This window comes from Empidonax traillii, unplaced genomic scaffold (genome assembly GCF_003031625.1).
Source record: "Empidonax traillii isolate 1590-97213 ecotype Southwest subspecies unplaced genomic scaffold, ASM303162v1 scaffold95:size1152806, whole genome shotgun sequence".
Classification (NCBI taxonomy): Eukaryota; Metazoa; Chordata; class Aves; order Passeriformes; family Tyrannidae; genus Empidonax; species Empidonax traillii.
The window spans coordinates 95,605-120,065 of record NW_020955288.1 but is presented as its reverse complement, the minus strand read 5'-3'; the positions used below and the strand labels follow the sequence as shown (position 1 = coordinate 120,065).

The 24,461-nt window shown below is 40.4% G+C and overlaps 1 protein-coding gene and 1 long non-coding RNA gene across 5 annotated transcripts in view; one reads left to right on the top strand and one right to left on the bottom strand.

Moving 5' to 3' along the window:
- Window positions 1-9,627, bottom strand: part of USP47 (ubiquitin specific peptidase 47) — a 52,077-nt gene extending 42,450 nt beyond the window's left edge. For all 4 annotated transcript variants that reach the window (XM_027881786.1, XM_027881783.1, XM_027881785.1 and 1 more), the window contains exon 1: window positions 9,337-9,627. In XM_027881786.1, coding sequence (XP_027737587.1) covers window positions 9,337-9,612 — 276 coding nt within the window. In that variant the 5' untranslated portion in view covers window positions 9,613-9,627. The remainder of the gene's footprint in view (window positions 1-9,336) is intronic.
- A 2,902-nt stretch (window positions 9,628-12,529) lies between these two features.
- Window positions 12,530-22,514, top strand: LOC114056524. The gene is made up of 3 exons (XR_003571022.1): window positions 12,530-18,823; window positions 19,740-19,850; window positions 22,448-22,514. It is a non-coding gene; the product is annotated as an uncharacterized LOC114056524 (long non-coding RNA).
- Window positions 22,515-24,461: the final 1,947 nt, after the last annotated feature.

The window sequence follows — 24,461 nt, the reverse complement described above, 5'->3', positions numbered from 1 at the left end:
CTCCTGCTGGAGAGTGTTTGCACAGCATCAATACCTCCTGCGAGTCTTACTCCACTCCCCCAGAGAACAGACTGGGGGCTGTGCCAGAGGCTGGGAGGGGCCACCACTGGGCAGGGGATCCAAATCAAGCCAAGAGATATTCCATGCCATGTAATGTCATGCTCAGCATCAAAAGGGAAAAGAGGAAGTTTAGTTAGGCTCCATCATTGCATGGAAATTGGCTGGGTCTTGATCTACCTGTGGAACATAGTGAGTGATTGCCTTTGCACCCCTTGTTTTTGGGTCTACTCCCCGCCCTCTACTCTTACACTTCTCCTTTACTTATTAAACAATTTTATGTTGACCCCCAAGTTTTCTTGCTTATACTCTTCCTCTCCTCTTCCTTTGTCCAGCTGAGGGTGATCGAACAGCTGCATGTTGCTTAGCTGCCCAGCAAGCTTAACACACAACAGGGCAATATTATATATGTTGTTGGAAATTATATTATTGGTTTAATTAGTCATGATTCAAATGTGTCTATTTTTTGTTTATGTCTTTATCCTCATTGTTTATCAACTTTTAATACCTACTCACTTTTAATGGATCACAAAGACTTCAAATAACTTCCCATCTGCACAATTACAACTCAAGAGTCTTCAAAGACAGTGAAAGGAAAAGACAATCAACAAAAAATGACAAAATATTTTTGAAAGTTGTCAGTAGAGTAAAAATCAGAGAGACAAAAAAACCCCACGCAGGCTAGCCCAATGATGTGCCCCATTACAGAGCCTGATCTCTGATTTCAACCTTGTGAACTCTCATCTATTTCAGTTCACACAAACTGTTTCACTGAACACGTTTGCAGCATTATGACCTTGGTTACATTGTTTCCCCTCTACTTCAATCCATGGCACTCAGCTATGCTTTCCTACCACAATATTTGATATACTTCAAAAGAATAAAACTGATGCCTGAATGGGACACCTCATTAGGAACCCTGCAATTAAAAAAATTAAAATAATAGCCTTAAACAATAATATGAGCATATTCCACCTATTTTGGAAACTCAATATGTAAGACTTGGATGAATTGACAGTGCCCTAGTGACATTTCACACACACTCAGCAGCCTAAAACCTTCAAACGCAGCAAAGCTTCGTTACACAAGCAGCTAAAGCAGGAATAGCTGAAACTGCTGCCAGAGGAAGCAGTCTTGCTCCCACCTGCTTCCTTCCACCCCAGCACTCTCCCTTTCTTGTGCTGGTATACATGGTCATGCAGGTACATGTTGAGCAGGCTCAGATAGCTAAGCCTTCTTAAAATTATTAATTTCTGGTTGTTTTTTTCCCTGGGTTAGCTTTAATCTCAGTCAGCCCTCTAACTTCTAACCAGAATCCTAAACTCTCCTGGAAAAGGACTAAGTTATATAACAGTACCAACAGAGTAGTAAAAGGAGCATTTTAAATGCATGTAATATATGTAGTAGTGCTTAAATTACTAAATAACAACACTACTTGAAGAGCAAAAAGTGTCATTACTGCATCAATCCCATGGCTTCTGTCCTTGTGCCATGCTTGCTCTGTTTCCCAGCCTGCTGTAGGTACAGGATAACTGCTGCAGATCCCAGAAGGAAGCTGGACCTTGCTGAGCCCAACGTCCCTGGCTAAGTGAACCCTACAAATGTTTTCCCAAAGGGGATGACCTGATGCAGAGAAAAGGTACAAAATAAATTCTGTAGCAGGGCCTCTGATTTTGCCCACTTCGGAAAAAGGGGGGACATGTTTTACTCTCTGCCTCATGTAGATTATGGATTCCTTTATTTTCAAAGACCACCTCCTCAGAAATGCTGCTTTAATAACAAAATTGTAGTTGAAACCAATTAAAGCTTTGCCACCTCACTGAAGCAGAGTTGCATGCCAGCTGTCAGCAAGACAAATAATTTTTGTAGTACATATACCCTTCAGAGGCCAGTACTTCCAACCTTCTAAATATGTCCAAAAATAAGCCTTTGCCTCAGAAATAAAGAGTGTGTTATGAAGCTACTGGTTACCTTTGAGAGTTTGCTCCTACTGTTGTGTATTACTGGGTCATTTGTAAAAAATACTTATAAAAGAGTAGAAATGACAATGAAAAAAGTTGTGATGGGACCAGAAATAAGTACATGCCTGGAGGGCATTCCAGAGACTGCAGAAAAGGCTATAGTGTGAGGGGACACATATCTGGGGAGAGCTGAACTAGAGACCAAAACATCCACTTCTCAGTTTCACAGAAGCTATTTTTCATATTTTAAAAGACTTTAAATATGTCTTACTAAGGACATCCTGAAGAACCAGTCTTCTTACACTTATCTCCTAATGGTGTTTTAAATATGGTAAATTAAGGTGATTCACAATTAATTACTTCCCTTAAAAAAAAAACAAAGGTAGCAACTCTCAATAACAATAGAGTATGAATATTTCCTGCTCATGTCTATAGATCACACAAGAACTCTAATACAGATTCCTGTTAATAAATTAAAGGGTAATAGAGAATACTTTTAAAATCAAAATAGTTTTCTCTTAACCACTGGACATTTTGAGTATTTCACTCTCTAATTCTTAAAGGCTGTAATTTTAACTGATGTTATTTTCTTTCATCCTATGATCCTGAGTTGTTTAACTTGCAAGAGGTTTTGTAAACACACTAAAATAATTGTGAGATTTAAATGTAAATGAAGTTCTCTACACTTGCAAACTATCGGGCAGCCTCTCTAATTCATTACAGTGTAACCTTTACATTCTGATCTGAAACAGCCTCATCTTTATACAGCTTCCTTTGCATCTTCCCTCTACCTTCTTAACCATAGTGCTCCTTGGTTTTCCTTCAAAAAAAGATAAACCTGACAAAAGGGGCTGCAAGAACACTGTGAGATCCTTACTAACTTTTACATATTAACCTAAAATTGCAACATTTTTTTTCTGATAGAGTCACTGAAGTAGGATGGACTTGACCTCCATTTCTTCCAGCATGGAATTACTATGAATTTATGGAAACATTTTCCTGTGCTAATAGTCTAAAGGACTTTCTGCTGGATTGAATTACAGAGGCAACATTTGCATAAAAGCAAATTAAAAGTCTGACCAAAACTAATAAAGAGCTTTCTCTTTTTGGACAATTTTGAAATGAAGGTTTACTTCCCTCCAAAATCACCAACAGCCACGAATGCTAAAAAATTTAAATCCTGTACAGTTCAGAGATTACAACATGACTACAGGCGTAGTTTTTAACTCTTTATTAACTTTCTAATTTTAAACTGCCCAGCTGCTGCTGGGGTAGGAAAAAAAGAAGATGAACAGTGAGGTGTGTTAGCAGGGATTCTTGGATTCTTGTGTAGCTCTCTAGCAGTGATGTGCACAGTGAAGGAGGGCAGTTCAGAATGTCAGCACCCAGGAAGCCTGGGCATAAACTCTACCTGCCACCACTGCCACATAGGGCTCCAGGGAGAACATGGAGCTCTGGAGCACAGTGTCTCCACAGAAGGAATAGATATGACAATGTATATATGAGAAAGGACCTAGATGATTTTTCCATGTATTAGCTGATGAAAATACTTTATTTACAAAAATCGGGTACTCTACAGAAAGTGTCTACGATACTTTTTTCTTCTCCTTTCCTTCACTGTTACTGATCTCAGAAAACATCTACACAAATCAGTCAGAACACCTGCCTTCCGTTCCTTTAGCTCCTGCAGTTCTCTGACAAAATTCCTCATGTTACTGAGGCAGCTTTCATCACATGGGATTATTGAGAAGTTACACCTGAACTGCAGCACAATAACCAGTTGTAAGCTATCTACAGAACTGCCAACCTAAAATAATCTGTTGGTGTTTTTCAGAAGCACCTAAAGTATCCTTGTGATCCCGCTCTCAAACATCATATTGAATCAAGTGATCTGCACCAATTTTACCCTGTGGTATTTTTAGAACATGCCCAACATCCTGTTTAGAAGTTGCAAGAGCATTTGCTCAGAGCAAGCTGAAGATATACCAAATATCGAAAAAAATAAAACACTACACATTTCACAGTGCCTGAAACTGTGCTCAAGTTGGTTGTTATTTGATCACAAGTTTACAATAACCAGTTATTTAGTTACTAGTGGTTTTGTTTTCAAAATATTTTGTTCAAGATAAGAAAAAATAATAAAATGCTAAATAGGCAGCTCACCTGAAGGTATACCATATTAATTCTCAAAGGGTAAAGTATAAAATATCACCTTAAGCATTCACAGAGGAATCAAAAACTTTTCCAAACTGAATAAAAAGGCTGAATACGTACATGCAACTTAACTGCTCAATTTTTTAGAGACATAACTTTCACACTTAGTTTCTTACACAAACCCAACATATTTTCAAATACAGCAGAAAGAGTGAAGCTGTGCCTGGATATATGAATGTTTTCAGATAATTTAGTGCATTACAATAACAACAGTAATATATGGTGGGAAAGGGGTCTATTTCTGTAAGTGTCCACAACTTTTAATCTTATGTTAATATTAACACATATCAAAAAGAGGTTGGTTAATAATGATTTCCATCAGTATTTGTGTGTTGGTTCAACTAACATTTTAAAACTATGATGCAGGGCTGCACTGATTAAGTCCACAGGTTTTAAAAACAAGAGAAAATAGAATTAGTGGACTTTAGTTCATAATGGTAACAAAGCACCATAAAGTTTTTTGTTGTATTGTGTTGAAAGTCTGAGCTCAAAGGAGTGTAGAATGTAACACTGACAAACCTCTAAAGTATTCTCTGCCTTCCAATAACTACTTCACAGCTTAGGAAAAACTTCATTACTAGTTTGAGCAGCAGTGCGAAGCTGCACAGCAAAAAAGAATTAAGGATTATACTTCTACTACTGTACGCATTTGATGAAGAAACTTTAATCACCAGTGACGCACAAAATACAGAGAAAACGGCTTTTATGGTTTGTGGTGATGTTCAGAATGTATTACTGCAGGAAAAAACAAAGTGGTATGTTATTTAGTTGTCAGATTGTTCTACTGAGTGGTAACTGAGCCAGCAGCATTTACAGACTGAGGCTCCAGCAGCAAGTATTACCTAACAGGTAGCTGGAACCTCTCAGGCAAAAACTCTTCATCAGATGATCTCGAGGTGCTGTCAGTTAATTATCCTGATCATCTTTCTAGATTGCAGATTAGATACCCAGATGTACATAGCAAGGCAAAGTAAACTGTGGCTGGGAAGCCCAGTAGCTGAACAAAGCAGGGAAAGCTTTTGCATTCTACTCTCAAATCTTATCCACCACATTAAATTACTACCTGAATATCATTCAGAAAGCAGCCGTTATCGAGGAACAAACTACTTGATAGAATTCTGTGTGGATATTCTGTTTCTTAAATTTGATTTCCAAAATAGCTGTTCATGAAGCAGTCAGTTTCTCCATGTGTCACAACCACACCTTTATGTTGTATAATGGAGCCCATGAGAGGGAAAGCAAGAAAAACTGATAAATTATGCAAGCTGTAACCACTTGTAGAATCTCTTAATACATGGGAATGAAAAAACAAGGATGTCATCATCATTGAAAAGAACAGCATCCCTTTAGTGAACAGAGTTGCAAAATATCTTAATCAGATTGCCGCTCTTCTAATGAGGAAGTCAAAACGATATCTATCAGGAAACATATTTGATTTGTTCAATGCAAAAGATTAAAATGGATTCATTAGTGGAGGGATGAAAAGAATCACATTAGTCTAGCTGAGAGAGAACTCACACTACCTTGCTTGATTTAATGGCAGCAAGTACAAAGCATATATATATATATTTATTCTGACAGGTGTACTTTGGATAGTTCATGCTGGAACATGCTGGAACATCTGCACAACATTTATTTAATCTGTGGCACAGACACTTAAAAAATCTCATAGCACAACAGACTCCTTATATTCCAACCAATATTCACTAAGTTGTGATACATCTTCATTTTCAAGATAAGTCTTAGTAAAGTTCACTTATATTACCAGTAAACACATACAGGCACCCTCCTCACTAACTGCATTGCTGACAATATTTTATTGTTTTTTTATTTCAAGTAGATTTTCCCAAAATAAGTTTCAAGTTAACTTTTTCTGTAAGAAACAGTGAAAGCCACAGATATGTCTTCCCTTCTGATAGTACCATTTTCTTATTTCCATTATTATCTTACTTACTTACTATTCCCCCTCCTTTCCCAGGGTTACTATTTCACTAGATAACGGAGGTAAAAATTGACACCTATTAATACTGCAGTTTTTACAAAACATGCTCAGATTTTACTACCAGGATGAAGCAATGTTCTGTATGTTACTCAATGTCTTCTGTTTCTTGGATATAAAATAAAACTAAAGTGAATTATTTACCTTTCAGATGAAGAGGGCAAAGGAATTGAGGATTGGAAGAAAAAGGAACATGGACCAGTTCACACTGAACCCCACATGTAGTGATCAGGGATTCTCATTGCCCACACCACAAGGTTGGTCACACAGTTACAGGAACAGTTAGGAATGCATTAGGCAGCAGCAGGGATGCAGGAACAAATACACGAAATGCTGCATAGCCTGGGTAAAAATCTTAATATAAAAAGAAACCCCAACAATGGCTTATTAGAAACTGCTTTAATCCATCTGTTCCCATGGAAAAAGAACTTTATGCCAAAGTTATGAGCAAGAGAAAATAACAAGGCCCTGACTACCTGGACTTCAGAAATGCAGCTGAAGCCATGCAATGTCCAAAAGAAAAGTTTTCATAGGAGACTAATAAAAGATATTCTACGTGCAGCAGTGAAACTACTAGCACTTTGTATCCATCAAAATATGCTAGTACTCCTTACAAAAGCTAATGAAAAAAACCCATACAATAGACTTTAAAAACAGCAAGCTGAGCTCCTGTTGGCACAAACAAAAATATGGATACAAACACACACTGAAGACTTAAAATCAACCTAACCTAATACTCGTCTTTCCATTCCAACACACAGAGGCTGGTAGCGTTATAGACACCTCCTTCTACTTATCTACCAAGGCATCACCGTAGACATGAACAAAAATCCTTTTCCCCTTCACTCCTTTAGATGACTAGTCATTCCCTAATCAGCCTAAAGCAAACAACATTACGTTTCTTCTTGCTCTTTTACACTGGAATGTAAAGGAAACCATGGTTGTGTCCTCATCTTTAGCAGACACTGGTTCACAGCCCAGCTTAATCTGTGAAACAGCACAAGGCAGTGATACAAGGGATACCACTCAGCCCACTGGGAAAGGACAAAAATCGTGAACTATAATCCTTTATCCACCTCTAAAGAGCAGAACTGCAACTCCAAACGATCTGCTTTGCCTCCAGCTGCTGTTTAACGGCACAATAGGAATATTTGGAAGAAGGCTGTTGAGACCTGGAGAATTCTGTTTACCCATAACTCACAGTGTTCTCTGCAATGAGACTATTAATGAATCTCAGAAAGACTTAATGTGAATATTATGGCATAACATTTGTTAAAACTTCATATCACCAAAATAAAAATGAGGATATAATGAAAAACATTGGGAAAGTTGAAGACAAACTTCTATTACAACACGTGTATATATATACATCTATAAATAAAACCAGATGGACTTAACACAAGTAGTTTATCTGTTTTCTCACTCAACTTGATTTTATTAATATTCTGTTCAGTTTCATTTACTTAAAAAATGCACAAGGACACAATAAAGAACTTGAGAAAACTAGCTGAGAAAAAGTAGCTCACTCTAGCATTATCAGTGTACAAAGTTTATAGATTTCACAGTTTGTTTAAGATATCCATATCTATAATGATATATATTCATCTTCCTTTACCCACACTTCCCTCCCTACAGACAAAAGTGCATTCAGAATCCTAGTCCAATGAGTCAGTTAAAAATACACATCTGATTCATACATATATTCCGAATACAACCCTAAAGCCAAGGGGGATACTATTAATACACAGAACTAAAGAAACAGCCTCAACGAGCTGCCTTTATTAAATACCTTGTCTGTTACAATTAACTACAGCTACTGTCACAATGTTTCTCCTGCCGTTCTCCTTTGTCCTTATGTTGGTTTGTTTCTAAAACGAAATATTTAGTATAAAAGCTACTGTATCTTCTATACCCGGGTTTATATTTTTGGAGATTTTGTTTAAAAGCTAATATTTAAGTATACTAGGTACTACACTCCATCCCTTACTTGAAGTTTCTGGAGATTTCTGTTTCCTACAGAAAGACTAAATATAGTCCTTTAAACCTCAGTATTTTCAGAAAGAAAACAAGAGGTGAAGCTACCTTTGTCCTACATACATACTTGTACAATTGCATGGACAAAAAAATTGTTTCTAAAAGTCAGTATTATTATTTGTTTCACAGATCTGCTCAAAGATACCACTTAAGGACCAAGATCTCATTTTGCTAAACTCCACGAAATCGAAGTCCTTGCCCGGCAAAGCCTCCCTCAAGAATACACGACAGAACAGGTAAACCTAACGTTGACATTTGACAAAAAGACAACAGGAAGGGTTTGAGTAATTTACCAGAACAGCAAAACTGTCAAAAAGTTGGCTGAACGTGTAAGGCTACCTGCTCAGGAAACAAAGTTTCTGCTGATAGCACTCTGTGAGCAGCTGTTTCCAAATATTCCATGCCATCACACGCACTCCTTCCCCTGCACAGAATCGCTCTGCTTGACACGTGTCATTTGCCTATCGCTGCGGGACAGAGCCTTCGCCTTCCTCTTTCACTCAGCCTCTTATCTTTACCCCGTGGCCAAAAACAAGCCTTCCCCCTTTCCCTCTCAGCACAGGGGAGGTGAGGGGCTCAGAATAAAGGAGACAACCCGCTGCTCAGCCCGCTCCCCGCGGCACCCAGCGCGGGCGCTCCGGGGAGGGTCGAGGCGGCCCCGCACTTCAGCGGCGGCCCCTCGGCATCGCTGGCCCCTTCCCCTGGGCCGAGCCCGCCGGGCCCGCTCCCAGCCCTGCCCTCAGCGCAGGGCCCTGCCCGCCCGGCGGGAGGGGCCGCGCTGCCCCCGGCCCCGTGACACGGCCCGGCCCCGCCGCGCAGGCCGGGCCCGCATGCCGTGCACGGACAGGTGCAGCCCTCGGGCCGCCCGAGCCCTGCGCTCGGCCCCGGCCGCCTCCTCCTCCTCCCCCCTCGCCAGCCTCTTCCCTCCCGCTCCCCGCACAAAGACGGGGCCGCGCACGGGCACGGCCGGCCCGGGCCTCCTCCGCCCCCTCCGCGGCCGGCGCCGGCGCCCAGGGCCTGGCTCCCTCCCTCCCTCCCGCCCGCCGCAGGGGCCGCCGCCGCCCGCCTCACCTCCTTGGGGACGAGCTGGTTCTCCTCGCTCGGCACCATGGCCGCTGGCGCGGCGCGGAGCCCGCAGCAGGCTGAGCCGAGCGCCGTCGTCAGCAGCAGCGGGAGGCGGGGGGACGCCCGCGGCTCATCCTCCTCCTCCTCCTCCTTCTTTTTCTTCTTCTCCTCCTCCTCCTCTTCTTCTTCTTCTTCCTTCTCCTCCTCTTCCTCTTCTTCCTCCTCCTCCTCCTCGTCCGCTCCCGCGGGCAGCGCCGCGGCCCCGCCCCGCCGCCAATCCATGGCCAAAATGGCCGCCGGCACGGCTCTCGCGAGAGCCGCCCCGCCCCGGGCCCGCCGCCCTGAGCACTTTCGTGTGGACCGTGTCTGCTCCCGGCTCCGGTGCCGGCTCCGGGTCCGGGTCCGGTGCCTCGCCCAGAACCTCGCCCAGCACCGGGCGCGCCCGGCTGAGGCGCGAGTGTTGACTGAGCACGAGGGGCGGCGCAGGAGCCGCGGCGCGGAGCCCCCGCGGGCAGAGCCGCCCCGGGGCCGGCGATGGCGCTCGGCCGCCCCCCCCCCCCCCCCCCCCCCGCCCCCGCTTTCCTCACGTTTTCGCGGCGCGGGGGAGCGGGAGGTGAAGGGACGGAACGGGCTGCCAGGGGGATGCTGGAGTCACTCGCCCCGGAGGCGTTTGAGGAAAGGCTGGACGTAGCACTTGGTCTGGTTGACACGGTGGTTGGCCGGTCATCATTCCAGAGGTCTCTTCGAGCCCCAATGGTTTCTGCGGTTCTGTGGAAATGGAGTAGCAGGAGGGGAACGGGCAGGGAGCGCGCCCAGGTCGGTGCCCCAGGTGCGGCACGGGGCTCAGAAGGGGAGATTTTTATCCGTGACAGTCTTAGATATATTTGTTTTTCGTGCCGCCTGAGACACACCAAAGGCCAAGTAAAAATCATGAGAGTGACTAAAATACACAATAGTAGAGAAGTAGTTATTGCCTACTTCAGTGCAAAATAGCTTGTAAATGAAAAGCATTTTACTTGCCTAATGAAGAATGGTATATGGTAGTTGTACGTTTCTGTACAACTATTTTTCTTATTATTTCAGTGTCCTCTTGTGGAAAAATGCAGTACTGAGGGTAATTTTTGGTTTTATGTCAGAGAAGCTTTGTTTTTGGGGTAACTTTTGAAACCCATTGTACTGGAAGTTATTGGTGATGTGAAGATTTATTAAAATTAAATGATCTCTCTCCCTTGTCATGTTCAAAGTATGTAACTTTTCAGGTTCCTCTTCATCACCCTACTTTCTGAGAGAGAGGTGGAACCTTTTGGAGACAGGACATGTTATTAGTATAGTATTTTAGCACTTCTAAAGAGAAGGCTTCAAAATATTTTTGTGAATAACATCAGTGGTTTTATTTTCGTCTTTAAAGTACACTGTGGAAAATGCTGTTTCTGGCTTTTTTGTTGTTTTATTTGTTTCTGCTTCTTGAACTAAGCACAGAAATCCTCTCATTGAAAAACTTAGAGCAGTTTTTAAGTATATTTCTAGCTTGGTTTTCATTATATAACTTAATGGGCTCTAGTTATTTATATAGTAAAGGTCAGGAAGTTCTTTAAGACAGGAGCTCTTGCCCTCTAGCTTTGAAATATGTTGCACCTGAAAGCCTTAGACCTTTGAGCTCTAATATGATGAAATTAAGCATCAAGGGAGGAACATCGGAGTCCCTTGTTAATGTTACTTTATGTTAAGCAAGGGGTTGCATACAGCTACCCCTCTGCAAAAGGAAAAAAAAATGTAAAGTAGTTTGGTTTTGTGATAGGAAAAAGGGTATGTAATTAATAAACCCATGTGTTTTTGAAAAGAGATGCTTTATTAATGGTTATCAGCGGTGTCATTTTCTTAAAATTTTGGGGATTTAGTTGGGGAGGGGGTTTTCTGTTTGGGGTTTTTTGTTTGGATCTTATGTTTGAGGTTTCTTTTGAGAGGGACTTCTGTAAGTATCTTGGTGTGAGAAAAGGTGTAATTGCAGAAGAAATGAAAAATTTTGTCAATTTTAGATAATTTGAAGGAGCGCAGCTTCCTGGTGATTTCCTACTGCTCAGTGTTGTCCAAAGATCCATGAGGTCAGTGAGCAAGTCCTTGAGCCAGAACAGAGCCGAGCTTGCAGTACAAGGTAGTACAATCATCTGAACACTGGGAACCTCCAACTTTGAAATGTGACTGACTGGCCTGGTGTTACTTCCCCCTCCTCCCATTTTGGAGGCACCCCCCCCCCCCCCAAACCTCTCAAAATTGGGGGATTCTTCCTCTGTTTTGTAAGGAATTCAGAATTTAGGGACAAGAAGCTTTCAGAGTTGTTAGTTTTGAAAGTTCTTTTGACTCTCTGAAGTGTTATGTTCTTACTGTTTTGGTTTTTGTGGTTTTTGTTTTGTTTTGGGTTTTTTTGCTGTCATTTGAGCTTAACAAGAGAAAAAGCTGCAGGACTCAATGACTTCATTGAAATATATTGTTCTATTAGAATAAAGAGGTAGCTACCACAAACATGTACCTACTAGATAAGAATCAGGAGTTTGTTTTTTAAAGAAATACTCTTTAGATCCTCCTGCCAACCTTTAAAACTGTGCAAACATCCAGTGTAGCATGTGTGTATGAAACATCTTTAATGGAGTAATAATCTCTGGTTAATAATTAAATCTCTGAGAGCTTTTGTAATTTGTGGATGCTACAGTGTTTAATCTCTTCAATTGAGATTTCTTAAAGAGGAATATTCAGCATTTGAGTTTCATGAAGAGAATCTTAGCCTTGTGTAAAGGCTGATTTAATATACCAAAGGTTTAACTTGTTATCAGTGCGAGGAATGGAGTAAACTTGATGCTGGATTTGCAGGCACAGATAGATTTTTTTGGCTGTTTACTGTCAAACTCTTCTCAGAGATGCATTGGTGAGAGTCACAAGTGCTGAAGTGTGTCAGTTTTCAGCTAATACAGGACTTACCACACCAATGTATGCATCAGAAGAATTGAAATGTAGTTATAAAATGTTCGTGTGCTAAAGCAAATAGCAGGCCTCCATTAGACAAGTTGATGAACTTGTAAATTAGTCTCTGGGAACAAGATACCTCCCCTCCTCTGCAGCCTTTTTAAAGTTTATGCTTTAATCGTTTCACCTTCTCTGTAAAAAAAATCACTGAATCCTGTCCCAGTGTCCATATCCAAGGTCTAATAAGTCATGAAAAAAGTTTGAAAAAGGTTTTAAAAACTAAATGGAGTGCTGTCATCTGGTTCTTTCATACGTGCAGTTAGGTGCTGCAAACTGATGTTTTTCCCATGTTATTATCTCCCCTGTTTGAAAGGGAAAGCCTATGTAAAGAGGACTGTGTGGACTAATACCACTGATTTGGGATGTCCTCTCTGAAACACTCGGTTTCGATTTTTCAAATAGGCTGTTGGTGGGAGATCCATCTCCTGTTTCAGAGGCAGAGCCAACATTGCAGTGCTTTTTTTTTTTTTCTGTATTGTTCTGTTAAAAACAACCAACCAAAACAAAACAGAACCCTCAATAAAAACTCCCAAAACTGAAGTTTGCAGCCTTTGGCAAGCTGTTGACAAATTATCAAAATGGCAAAGCAATTCTGTATTTGCCAGCAGTAGAAATGTAGTCAGTGCTGAGGCAGAGTTCTTGCAGAGCTCATCTGCACTGTCAGCACTTTAAATAAAACCAGCTCAAGGCCTCTCCCCTTTTCAATCTTTGGCAAGTCCACATCTACTGATAGAAACAGAGATGTGTGAAAGTTCAGGATATCACAGTCCAGCAGTTCATTGCACTGCTGGTTACTTTGCTATTTGAGCAAGTAACTTTTCCCCAGTTGCACAGCAGATTTTGAAGCATTTCCCTGAAAATCTGCAACCAACTGCACATCCAGTGCTTTCAATAAGGACAGGGGGGAAAAAAAAATCAGTAAATTTGGCCCTTATGTGGATGGAGGGAAAAAGAAGGGAGAATTATTACGAATAACAAATAGAATTAGTAAAAGATAAAGAAAATTATATAATTCTAAAATTATATAGTTCTGGATCTTTAAATGTGCTTTTTACTAGGTATTAATTTCTTTGGTCATAGCTCCCTGAGTATGAAACAGACCAGTAAGAGGCTGGTCTAATTAAAAAATTAGGATATTTAAAAAAACAACACTGATTATTTTCAATTATTCTGTACCTGTTAGGAGTCTTTTATATTTTAACATTTTAGGCTGTTTCTTGAATGTGTTAAGCACTGGAATCAAGGTATTAATTTAAAGATAGAGAATTATAAAGTGATTTTCTATGATCTGTACCTTAACACTCCCCAGAGATTATAGATTTCCATGTCTAAAGAAGTGTATGCAGAATTTTAGGAAATAAAAAAAATCATTTTCTCTGAGTTGAGAATGCTCTGGGAAATTAAAATGTTAAATGGAAGATTTAGTAGGGAAAAGGTATTCTTTTGCTTTAGAAGGACCATTGTAACAGGTCTTGTAGGTGTAGTAAATAGGTAAACAGCACTCTGAAGTTAAACTTAGAGATTAAGGAAAAAGCTCATTTATGTTCAGTGCTAAACACTGTGTTCTGCTGTTGTTAAACAGTGTTTTCTGCCACAATCTTTCTGAACATTCAAGTGCTTTTCTCTCCCCTGACATGGTATTTCATGCCAAGATCTTTTTAGTAGAAACCAGTAGGGGATTATTTTAATTAATTGTAAATCAGCAGTCAAGATTCATTAACATTTTTGTTAAAGATTGTGTTATTACTCTGGTTTCAAGATTGTGAGTGTTCAGATATTAGCTTAGGAAGTTTTCTTTTCCATGATAGCATTAAATTTATGTATGGATTCCTGAAAGAGTTTGGAGCTCAAATTAGTTGTAAAGAGAAATAAAAATACTGCAGAGAGTTTTGCAGGACCATGGCTTCCTTTATTAACACTGAATTCTTTTTCCAGCTTGACTTACAATTTTCAGCATTGTGTACTTACAACTACAGAGCAGTTTCTGGCATTAGCAGCCTAAACAAAGCACAGTTCCAGGGCATTTGACCTCTTGGTGCACTTGTCAAAACCTTCCTGGTGTAGCTGGGAGTGAAACACTCAGCAGCAGGCCAACTTCCACTTCGTGTGGGGACAGTTTGGAAGCAGATGTGGGCTGGTATCACGGAGGGTTTGTGACATCCAAGCAGATCTCACGTAGGGTTTGCTGGCTTAGCCTCGTGGCCAGGCTGTGACTGCTCCATCTGAAATGTGTGCAGTAGCTTGGAAATGTGCAGACTGGTGGAGTGCATGCATCCTTTCTGGAATATGGGCTTGGGTCTTATCTAATCCCCTCCTCTGAGTCTGGAGGGTGATGGGGGGAAGGAATTTCTGTGCACAGCAACACAGCAAAGGCTTTCCTATGGGAAAGCAGGAAGAAGGGAGTGTTGCCTTGAATCAGCCGTGGTGTGGCATTGTCAGTCACCAACATGGTTCAGTTACTTTAAATGTTCAAAAAAAGCTCACAGTCACATAGCCAGTGTATTTCAAAACACTGAATTAACACTTACTGCACATGAGGAATTGCTGCTGGAGAGGCCCTAGGAGTGCAAAGGCAGGGCTAAATAAGACTCTGTAGTGTGCAAAAGTAACAGAGTAGCTTAGGTTCAGCATGCTCTCAGTATTCAGGAGCTCTCAGCATGGACAGTCAAGGTATTTATAGCTGCCCTTGGGTCCTGGGGAGTTAAATAGTTCAGGTTTGCGTGAGGGGTTCCCAGTGACCCTTCAGATTAGATCTGGTGACGTTTAATATTACAAGCCAGTGCTAATTATACTGCTTACAGCTCTTTGGGCAAGCAGGAAGTGGTTTCCCATCCTCAGCATGCCCTAGCACATAGAGAACATTCCATCCTCCCAGATTTAAGTTCCTAGGTGGCCTTCGCCTGGATGAAATATGTTTTCTTTACCTTTCCTTTGTAAGGCGTCACGATTGTCAGCGTAAAGAGGTAGCTCACAGCTGCCTGGGCCCCACCCCATCTCCTCACTGAGGGGAGGGAAGAAAGGGCAGCAATTGGTGTCTTTTAAATGTCTCAAGATTCATGGTGTGGAGTACCAGGGCAGTACCTGCAGCAGGATCTGTGCCCTGGGCTGCCCCACGATGTTGTCAGCCCTTGGCCTCTCTGCACTACCCGGCAGTGGAGACCTGCCAACCTTCTCTACTGGGCAGGGGTGGAAAGCAGGAGGGGGCTGTCACCCATCTCCCCATTCCTCCATGAATGGTGCTCACTGACAGTGCCTGACACGACTCTCTGCTTTGCTCTGTGCTTTCACTAATAAATTTCTTCCACTGATGATGGGAGGAACTCTGTATTTTGAGGAGTATTGGGATAGACCTGGTTATTTTATAACTGGTTTAGTGACACTGAGGGGATGGGAGTTGCTCTTCATCTGCAGTCATTCCCAGTGCCAGGACTCTCTCCTGTCAATCCCAGGAGAGCCACATGTCTGCAGTGCTGTAGCTGCCTGTTCCTGGTCTGTGCCCCAGCATTGGCAGGGGCTCAGGGTGGCCTGTGGTGAGACCTTTCTAAAGCAGCTTTTAGGCTGTTTGTGCAGAGCTGGTGGGAGACTTGGTCTAAAACCTGCTGTGGCCCTATAGTTCTCCGAGCTCAACCTTGTCCTCGTTTTGCAAGAGGCTGTCTCTGGATCATTTGCAGCCTTCCTGGGCTGTAAGGGCTGCTCTGCTGTGGGGCTTGCTGAGCTCTTTCTTACATTAATTAATGTAGCTTTACCTTTGGCAGCAGCAAAGGGAGCTGCCAGAGGTCTTACATAGCATTTAAAATGTCAGCTGCCGGTCCAGAGCAGCTGCCAGCGCTGGAGCTCTGGCAGCGGGAATGCTGTCACAGGACAAATGCAGGGAATGTCAGTGTGGACACAGTGTGAGTCAGGCAGGGCAGGGACTTGTGTACAGAGTATCCTGACGTTGGTAAAATGCCCTTTGAAATCTCCCAGCAAGTTGTCTCCTGTCTTGCTTGGGTCATATATAAGGAAATGCTGCTGGCTCCTGACTGTTGTGGTTTGTATTCAGACCTGACTGTAAGTAGTTGTCAGTGTGTGGGGTCTGCAATGATAAAGTAATCCTGTAGGACTGGGAGTCTCTCTTCTGGGAGAAAGAGTGAGGCAAAGCACTGCTGGTGAGAGACCTAAGAAAGAATGTAGTTTCTAGAATAAGTAATTTTTGGTCACATGTATGTCAATTTTAATTCTTTTTAGTGGACTTTTTCTTTTAAATGTTTGGAACTTATCTGTTGATTGAACTGAATTAACATGGGAAAAATAATAAAAAAAATCGTAACTACTGTCCTTGCTTGTCATCATTGCCTTTGTGAATAGTTGTGTCTGGAGAGCAGTTGTGTTTCCTCAGTATTTTGATTAGAAGGCTTGACTGAAGACATTTGCGTGAATTTGAATCTTCTATTTGCTGTCAGTGTGGGAAGTAATTTTCTTTTTATATTATTATTTTTTTGCAATGAGTTGTGCCAGCTGTTATAAGTTAGATGAATACCCCTTTGCCTCTCACCTGTGATTTAGATCAGGCTTGTGAATTGGACCTGTTAGATGTAAGCAGGTCTACCAGAGGTGTCCATATAGGTACAGATGAATTTCAGATCATTTGGACTGAATCTAGATCCTTTAATGAGACTTTAACTCTTCAACAGAGGATTCTTTTACATGCTGGTGTTAAAGAAGGGCTCATTGGGGTTTTTTGTTTGGCTGGTTAGTAATGTGGGATGCATCCATGGAATGCAGGGGTGTGTGAATCAGAAGGGTCTCGCTGCCAGGCTCGTAGATGTAATGATAGGCTGGGTGCTGCAATATCCACCACAGTGTTTTACATATGGAATTAATCTATGCCCTTCCTTGTGCTGGAAATGTGTGCCTTTCATGCCCTGTGCCTTTGCATTCACGATGGGTTTGTGTTCCTTATGGTGACAAAAGATTTACATTAAGCAGCCCAAACCAATTTTGAATACTAACAGGCATATAGAACTGTGCTTTTGATACCACCAGTAATGGAAATACTTACTGGAAAGCAAATCCCAGACTTGCTGATGGGAATGCTGTAGAGTCAACCAAAAACGTCCATAAACCTTTTGATATTCTAGGTTTGCTTCTACATACAAGGAAACTTGCATATCCAATAAAGCCCCCATCCTGCTCTGCATCCCAGATCTGGGTTATATGGCAGATTTTTTTTTTTTTTTTTTTAAGTCTAGGAGGGTTTCTGAAATGGGGAAAACGAAAGGCTCAGATCATTAGGGGGTTGTTGTCAATACTGCCCAAGAAGTTGTAAATTAAGATCATCCAGTCAGTCATATTTGTCTTTTGGATTTTTTTATCTGTTCTGACCTCTGAATTTGAGGGAAAATAAAAGCCATAACATACTTTTCTAAATGCAAATTTTTTTTGCTAATACCCTGACCATTCTTTAGTCTGTTCTTCCTTATGGCTACCCCTTCAGCCTCTTCCTTCAGAGACAGGCTGAAATTACAGTGGCCTGTCTTTTGTTAATCTGCTTTTTGTATTCCCATGTAATTTATTTTCATGTCTTTGAAATTATTTAGGATGGCACTAATGTGATATACGTGTTTCAGGCATGAAGAGGTTAATGAAGCTTTAACTGCCTCATAATACCATTCATGTTCTTGGCAGCCTTGGGGATGGGAGTTATTGCCTGCAGTTATGTACAAGAACTATTATCCTCTTTGATTGCCATATTTCTGTACAGCCAAACTAGATTTAACAGGATTTTTAGGGGGGTCCTTTTGTATGTTCTTCAGCAGAAATAGCAATTTTATAGTGCCCCTTTTGAAAATTGAAAGGGCAGCTTTTAGTAAACAGGTAATGAAACCAAGAATTCCTATGTAAAATGAATAAAAATTATGTTCATGAAAAGATGTTTTGAAGATGTTTTTGTGATTTAATTTTTGGAAATAATTTCATGGTATATGAAACCATTTTCAAAGCCTCACTGCTGGTTTGATTCTGGCCCTTTGGCTGCTTAAACCATGGCTTTACCTGAGGATGAAGTCACTAGCTTTTTTTTTTTCTTTTTAATTGAGGAAGGAGAAAAACTGAATGCAGTAAGAATTAAAGTGGACATGCAATTTTTTAAAAGCTCCGATGGAAGTGATTATTTATGGAAATTTCAGAGTAATTACTGGTTACTAGTGCTGCGCTGGCTATTTAAAATCCATCATGTGACTGACAGTGATGCCACTCAGTGCATTTGGATTGCTTAATGACTCTTCTAGACAATGTTGTGTTGTAAAACAGTAATTAGGCAAGATGTTGTTTCAGCCATGCAGTTGGTTTGGTACTAATATGCAGTCTGAAGAAATCATGTTAAAACCGTAATACCTAGGGGACGTTCACAGGCAGGACTAAAGAGCCAGAGATGAAGTAAAAAAGCAAGGCACTTTCTTCTGCAGTACTCACTTCATCTGTATAAAGTCTAGAGGTGTGAGAAGTTTGATTTTGAAGGCATGCTTATGTTGGGTCCTGTTGTTCCCATGACTATTTGCTTCAGTACATTTCAGGAGTCTGTAACCTGATGTTTAAATACATGAGATGTTCAGGATATCTGAGTGTTGCTGCAACCTCGAATCTTGGAAATAGCTGAGATTTATGATTTTGAACTCTCCACTTATATTTCATTAGCTATTTTGTGTTTTCTTACATTTTTAAGAGGGAACTGGTTTTACTTACTAGCATTACCTATTTCTACATAGTCTGTCACAGCTGAAATAGCAGAACTTAGAGTTCTGTATCAAGTATGCCAATCTTGAGATAGAGTGTTGATGAGTGCAGGTATTTTGAATGTAGAGAAGGACATTTCTGGTTTTCAAACCTGAGAGTAGCTCAGGCAGTCTCTTCTACTGTAAACTGGATGTTTACAGACACAGGGTGTCTCTACATTAGAAGAAGTTAGGTGTTAGTATCCTTCTGTGAATTGTTAACTGCAGCTCAGTATCCTTTCTTCTTGGGATTTATAACATGTCATAACCTTAAGTTGCTGGGATTTTTTAAATGACATTTTCTTGAGAGCGCCATTGGACCTTCCTCTATCACTATGCTAAGAGGGTTGATGTGAGCAGCTAACATCTCTTTGGGTCTGCAGAGAGACTATTTTATTTTAATAGTGTGCTCTAACAGTGTATTAGCAATGTTTCCTTGTGCTTAGGGATGGTTATGTCATCAGAAAGTACATGAAAAGAATATGGAAATTTCGAGTGTGGGAATAGCATGACATAAGTGCATGGGAACATTAGACTTTACCATGCACGATGCAATTCATGACATTTAAAATTTTACATGTTACTATATATACTAGCTTTTTTTCCACATTAATTTCAGGACTTCTCTCGTTTCCTCAGCTCTTCAAATTAAACCTGAAGGAAGGAAATAAAACTTGCTTTATTTGTGTAAATGTGAAGTTGAGCATGATGGTAAAGAACTGACCGGAGAAGGACATAACAAAGTGAAAGGTAAATCCAAAAGGTTTGGAAAATAATAGGAGAAGAAGGGAAAAGTGAAGAAAATTAAATCTAATCTCTACAAAATGAAAGAATTTGTGTGCATGGGGGGATACAGGGGTAGCCATGATACTGATCATAAAAGAAACATCTTTAAAAGAACAAGCAAGGTACTGTCCAGCTGGTTTTTTTTTTGTTGTTGTTTTGTTTCTGTATCCAGAGACATTCTGGGAAGAACCAAAACATTTCCCCATGTGCCTTTATAGGACAGAAGGCAAAAGCAATGGATAAAGCTACTTCCTGATACTGCAGTGGATGCTGATAATTAAGAAACTTTTGGATAAAAAGTACTATTACAAAAATGCTAAAACATTAATATTAAGCGCACAAAACCATCTCTGCCTCCTTTCTTTATCACAAAAGTCTTGTTGCTGAGAAAACTGAACCTTAATGTCCCGTATCCCAGAGGCAGCTGTAGGTGCGAGACACCTTGCAAACAGGAGGTCCGTGACTCTGCTGGGAGCTGTTTTGGGGGTGGAATTAGAGCGAGGTTCGAGGAGAGCAGGAAATTGCACAAGGATGTCTCTGTTGGTTGTTTACGAGTAGCCAGTGCTGCTGGAATAAACAGCTGTACGGCAGCACAGTGTCCCTTTTGTCGCCCGGTCCAGCAGGACTGCAAATGAAAACCTAGAAGCTCAGGCCTTGCATTCAGTGGAGGAAGCCCATGGGATAAGGGAGCTTGTCACAGAACTTTGGAAACTGAAGGAACGTGCAGTAGTTTTGATCGTAGACAAGAGCTTTTTAAATCCAGGTTGTTTTTGCCAGTAATGCTCAGTAAACAAAACTTTAATAGGCAAACATAGAAGTTGAAACTGTTTCCCCACCCCCCCAAACCACCTCCCATCTCTCTTCCCCTGTGCTGGAGAGGTGTTTTACAGTTTTCTCTGGGGTCTTGGAAGAGAGAAACCTGTGGTGAACAGATTTCAGGTTTCTCACTGCAGTATGACAGTGAGATGGGGAAGAGAAATTCAACAAGAGAGTGTGCAATGCAAACAGAGACCTCTCTCAGCTCTTCAGCCTTAGCTGCCTCTCCTTTAAATAGGGAAGTATCTGCAGACTGACTCAGCGACTAGACCTCAGTTTGCCTTGCAGAACTAAAACAAGTGATTACAAGGAGTGCTTTCCTCACTGGAAGCTACTGGCGACATTTTCACGTGTTTTCTAAGCATATGTAAACATTTGGGTCCACTGAACATCTTCCTGCAGGTGTGGTATTCTCACAGGAAAGGGAAAATGGTGATTTCACCAAGTCACAGATGTTTAATGAGGTAAACTGTGCTCAGATACTGCTTAATTAATCCTGTTTCTATACTGTGAAAAGTGATTCAGATACTGAGTTTTCCAGAAAGTCAAACATGAATCCAGTGCCAGAAAACAGGGTGGGAAAAAAAGAAAACCCACCAGGAATTTAGTAAGACTGAAACATCTTTGTTGTTCCACTGCTGAGCAAACTAAAAGGAATGTATTTGCATGGATTCAGTGGTAGTTGTTAAGGCTGATTTATTTCAATATAGTAGAAGGCAGTGAGTGGGTTGTAAAGAAATGTGCTCTTATGTTGAAATTATTACACCTCTAGCAGAGATAAAGAATACCTGATTTACCTTACTGAGGTCTGTATTCTCCCCGAGACTTCTGCACAATGACCTCCAGGGGCCTCTCTGCTACATTCTGCAACACCAGTCTGTTGAGATGTGTTACAAGACTATAGCTTTTTGTAATTTCTGAGATGGGAATAGTTTAATTAGGTTCTTAGCTGAATGACTGAAGTTTAGTGACCATGTTTCAATGTTAATGTTCTGTAACTGCAAAGAAAGGTCAGCTAAACAGGGAAGGGTTTTTTCAGCATCATAAAAGAACCTTTGTGCTATTCTTTTATGATGTTTTAGGAAGTGTCCTTGGTACCACGATGTGGGCATCTTGGGTATCATTGAAGTCCTTCAATAACTCAGGGCAGGTTATATTTAGAGTGGTTTTAAAATGTATTTATTTTCAAGGACTGCCTAGCAAGTCTGTGTTTCTGTGTAGTTAGTAGTGTTTTGACTTTGGTTTTGGGAAAGGGGAATAAGAGAGCAGAAAGTTGAAGTGAATAAGATTTTGTTGGATTTGGTCTAGAAAATTTAAAGGTGTTTAAAGTATGACAAAGAAATGTAGTGTGTTCTTACTATTAAAAAAAATAAAATTAGCACTAGTCCAAAAATAATAAAAAGATTATGAAAGTATTTTACTTGTCTTGTTAATATCTTATTTTATGGCAAATTAATTTATTTTTCATCAAAATAATTCCTACTTGATTTTGATTTAAACAATGTAGCTATTTAAATAAAGCTCTTATTTAGTGGTGCTTGCATATTTTCTACAGAACTCTATATTGCTTTGAAATTCAGTATTTCATTTATATGCCAGGAAAACGATCGTTTTCCTTCATCTGCAGAACCCATATATTCTTTTTTAAAACTTTCAGATGTAACCTTCTTAAATATTTTAAGGCATAGCTCCCAACAGAACAGTGGAAAGCTGCTCTTCTCTTAACTTTGCCCTCCCTTTTCTAGGTCTTGGTGAATTACTCAAGCTGCTTTACTTTTCACTGTGTGAAGATTTTGTTATTCAGATAATAAGGCAGTTGTGTTTTCTAGACTGACTTCTACTGGGTTTGAAAGTGCAAATAAAAATTCAAGGAAGGATAAGTATTAAATGCACTTTGTTCAATGTGTGCAATACAGTAATTTCAGATCTCTGCTTATGTAGATGTCAGATTCAGTGTTGCTGATGAAAGGAAAACCACGTGTTATCTCAGATGTTGGGAATAGATTGGAAGATGTTGTATTCCTACAGAGGGATCCAGAGAAAGGATCAGTGGGAAGTGCAGCTTCATTGCTCTGCTTTTGTGACCTCTATCAGATTTTATCTGCCTGTTCCATTCATATTGAGGCAAATAACCTGTTCTTGAGCTATTGCTGATCTGTGTGCAGCATGTAGAAGGAATATGAAATACCTGGGATAACACAGTCACCAAGACCAAAATGCAGGCTTCTGTAATGGTCATTTATTACAAACTTGCTGCCTCGAGTAAACTGGATTTTTCATTTTTCATTTTTTTCTGCACAGATACATTTATTATTTAAAATGCTACCTCAAGTAGTAAGGCCAGACTGATTGGGGTTGACTTCCTTCACTGAACAACAGTGAAAGAGAAATATGTTAAGCAGATGGGCATGAACAGATTTGGTTCAGTACTGATGGCAGAAGCATTCCTAATTAAACAGGCAAGGTGAAGCTAACATGCAGGAAATAGAGAAAGCAAGGGATTTTTTTTTTTAATTTGGGAAAATTATTATCACAGTGCAGAAAATGGGCTGTCAGTCTTACATTTTTACACTTCTGCTCCCTTCCACTATGCCAGCTTGTCTGCTTGCTAATTTTGATCTGCTTTTTATAGAGTTCTTATGTAGAGATAGTTTTGTTTCTTGTATAGTAACATTCTCAGAGTAGAAATTTTCTTTTTTCAATTAACATTCTGAAATTTGGAGGTTTAGATATTTCTGTAATAAGTTTAAAACTATGAGGATTTATTCCTCTATTTTTGTAAGTAGACATTAAGCTATTCCTTAAAAGCCTGATCGATGCTCCAGCCTTATGGAAAGTACTGCCTTATTTATCCCTTATTTTTTAATAGAGCCTTTGCAATGAATTTGATAGCACTTTGAAGGGAGCAGTCAGAAGGATAAGATCTCAGTTTAACACTAAGGGCTTCAGCATGAAGTCGCTGAGGTGTTTGTTTTCTCCTAATTCTGGTGGGACTGAACCAGAGTATTATAAACAATTAGCAAAGTATGAAGAGCAGTTCAAATGAAGGTCATTTATTCAGGTAATTAATGGTTTTGAGCAGCCTAGTGGTCAAAAGAAATTGTCTTTTTAACTTTTTCTTTTATTATTTTCTTTAATGTATGTTGTTTTTCTTAAATCTCTTTTGAGGCAGATAATGTTCTTTAAGCAACGATACTGGTTGTGTGTGGCATTGACAACTGTGGACATGATCAAGGAAAATATTTCTTAAAACCTTAGTTTAGGTAAGTAATCACTCTTTACTTGATGCTTGCAGTACATTGAGCTATACCTGCAAGGTGAAGCACTTAGTATTTTAAATTAATTTTTTGAGGGAGGACTAACTGTGCCCTGAATAGGTCAGAATCCTTAGCTGTTAATTCAGGAAATAATTTCTCTTCAGAAACTGTCACGGAGATTCTTCTTAAAATTCTGCATTCCTTATGATACTTGTATGAACAGCGCAAAATAGTTTCAACATGTATAATACATCAGATAATGGATATATAGAAAGTTGCTACTACAGTATTCTCTTGATGTACTCTGTGAATCTGTTGGAACAAGATGTCGTATTTAGTCATGGGTTTGGCTGAGCAGGGAGCTATATCTCAAGTTGTATGGATATTTTAAATCGCTGAATTACATTACTCAAAAATTATTAGGAACATTATCTTGCTAAACAGTTTTGTGGTAAGAATTCCTCTGGTTTCAGAAAGTGATCTTTTATTTGCTGATAGAGGT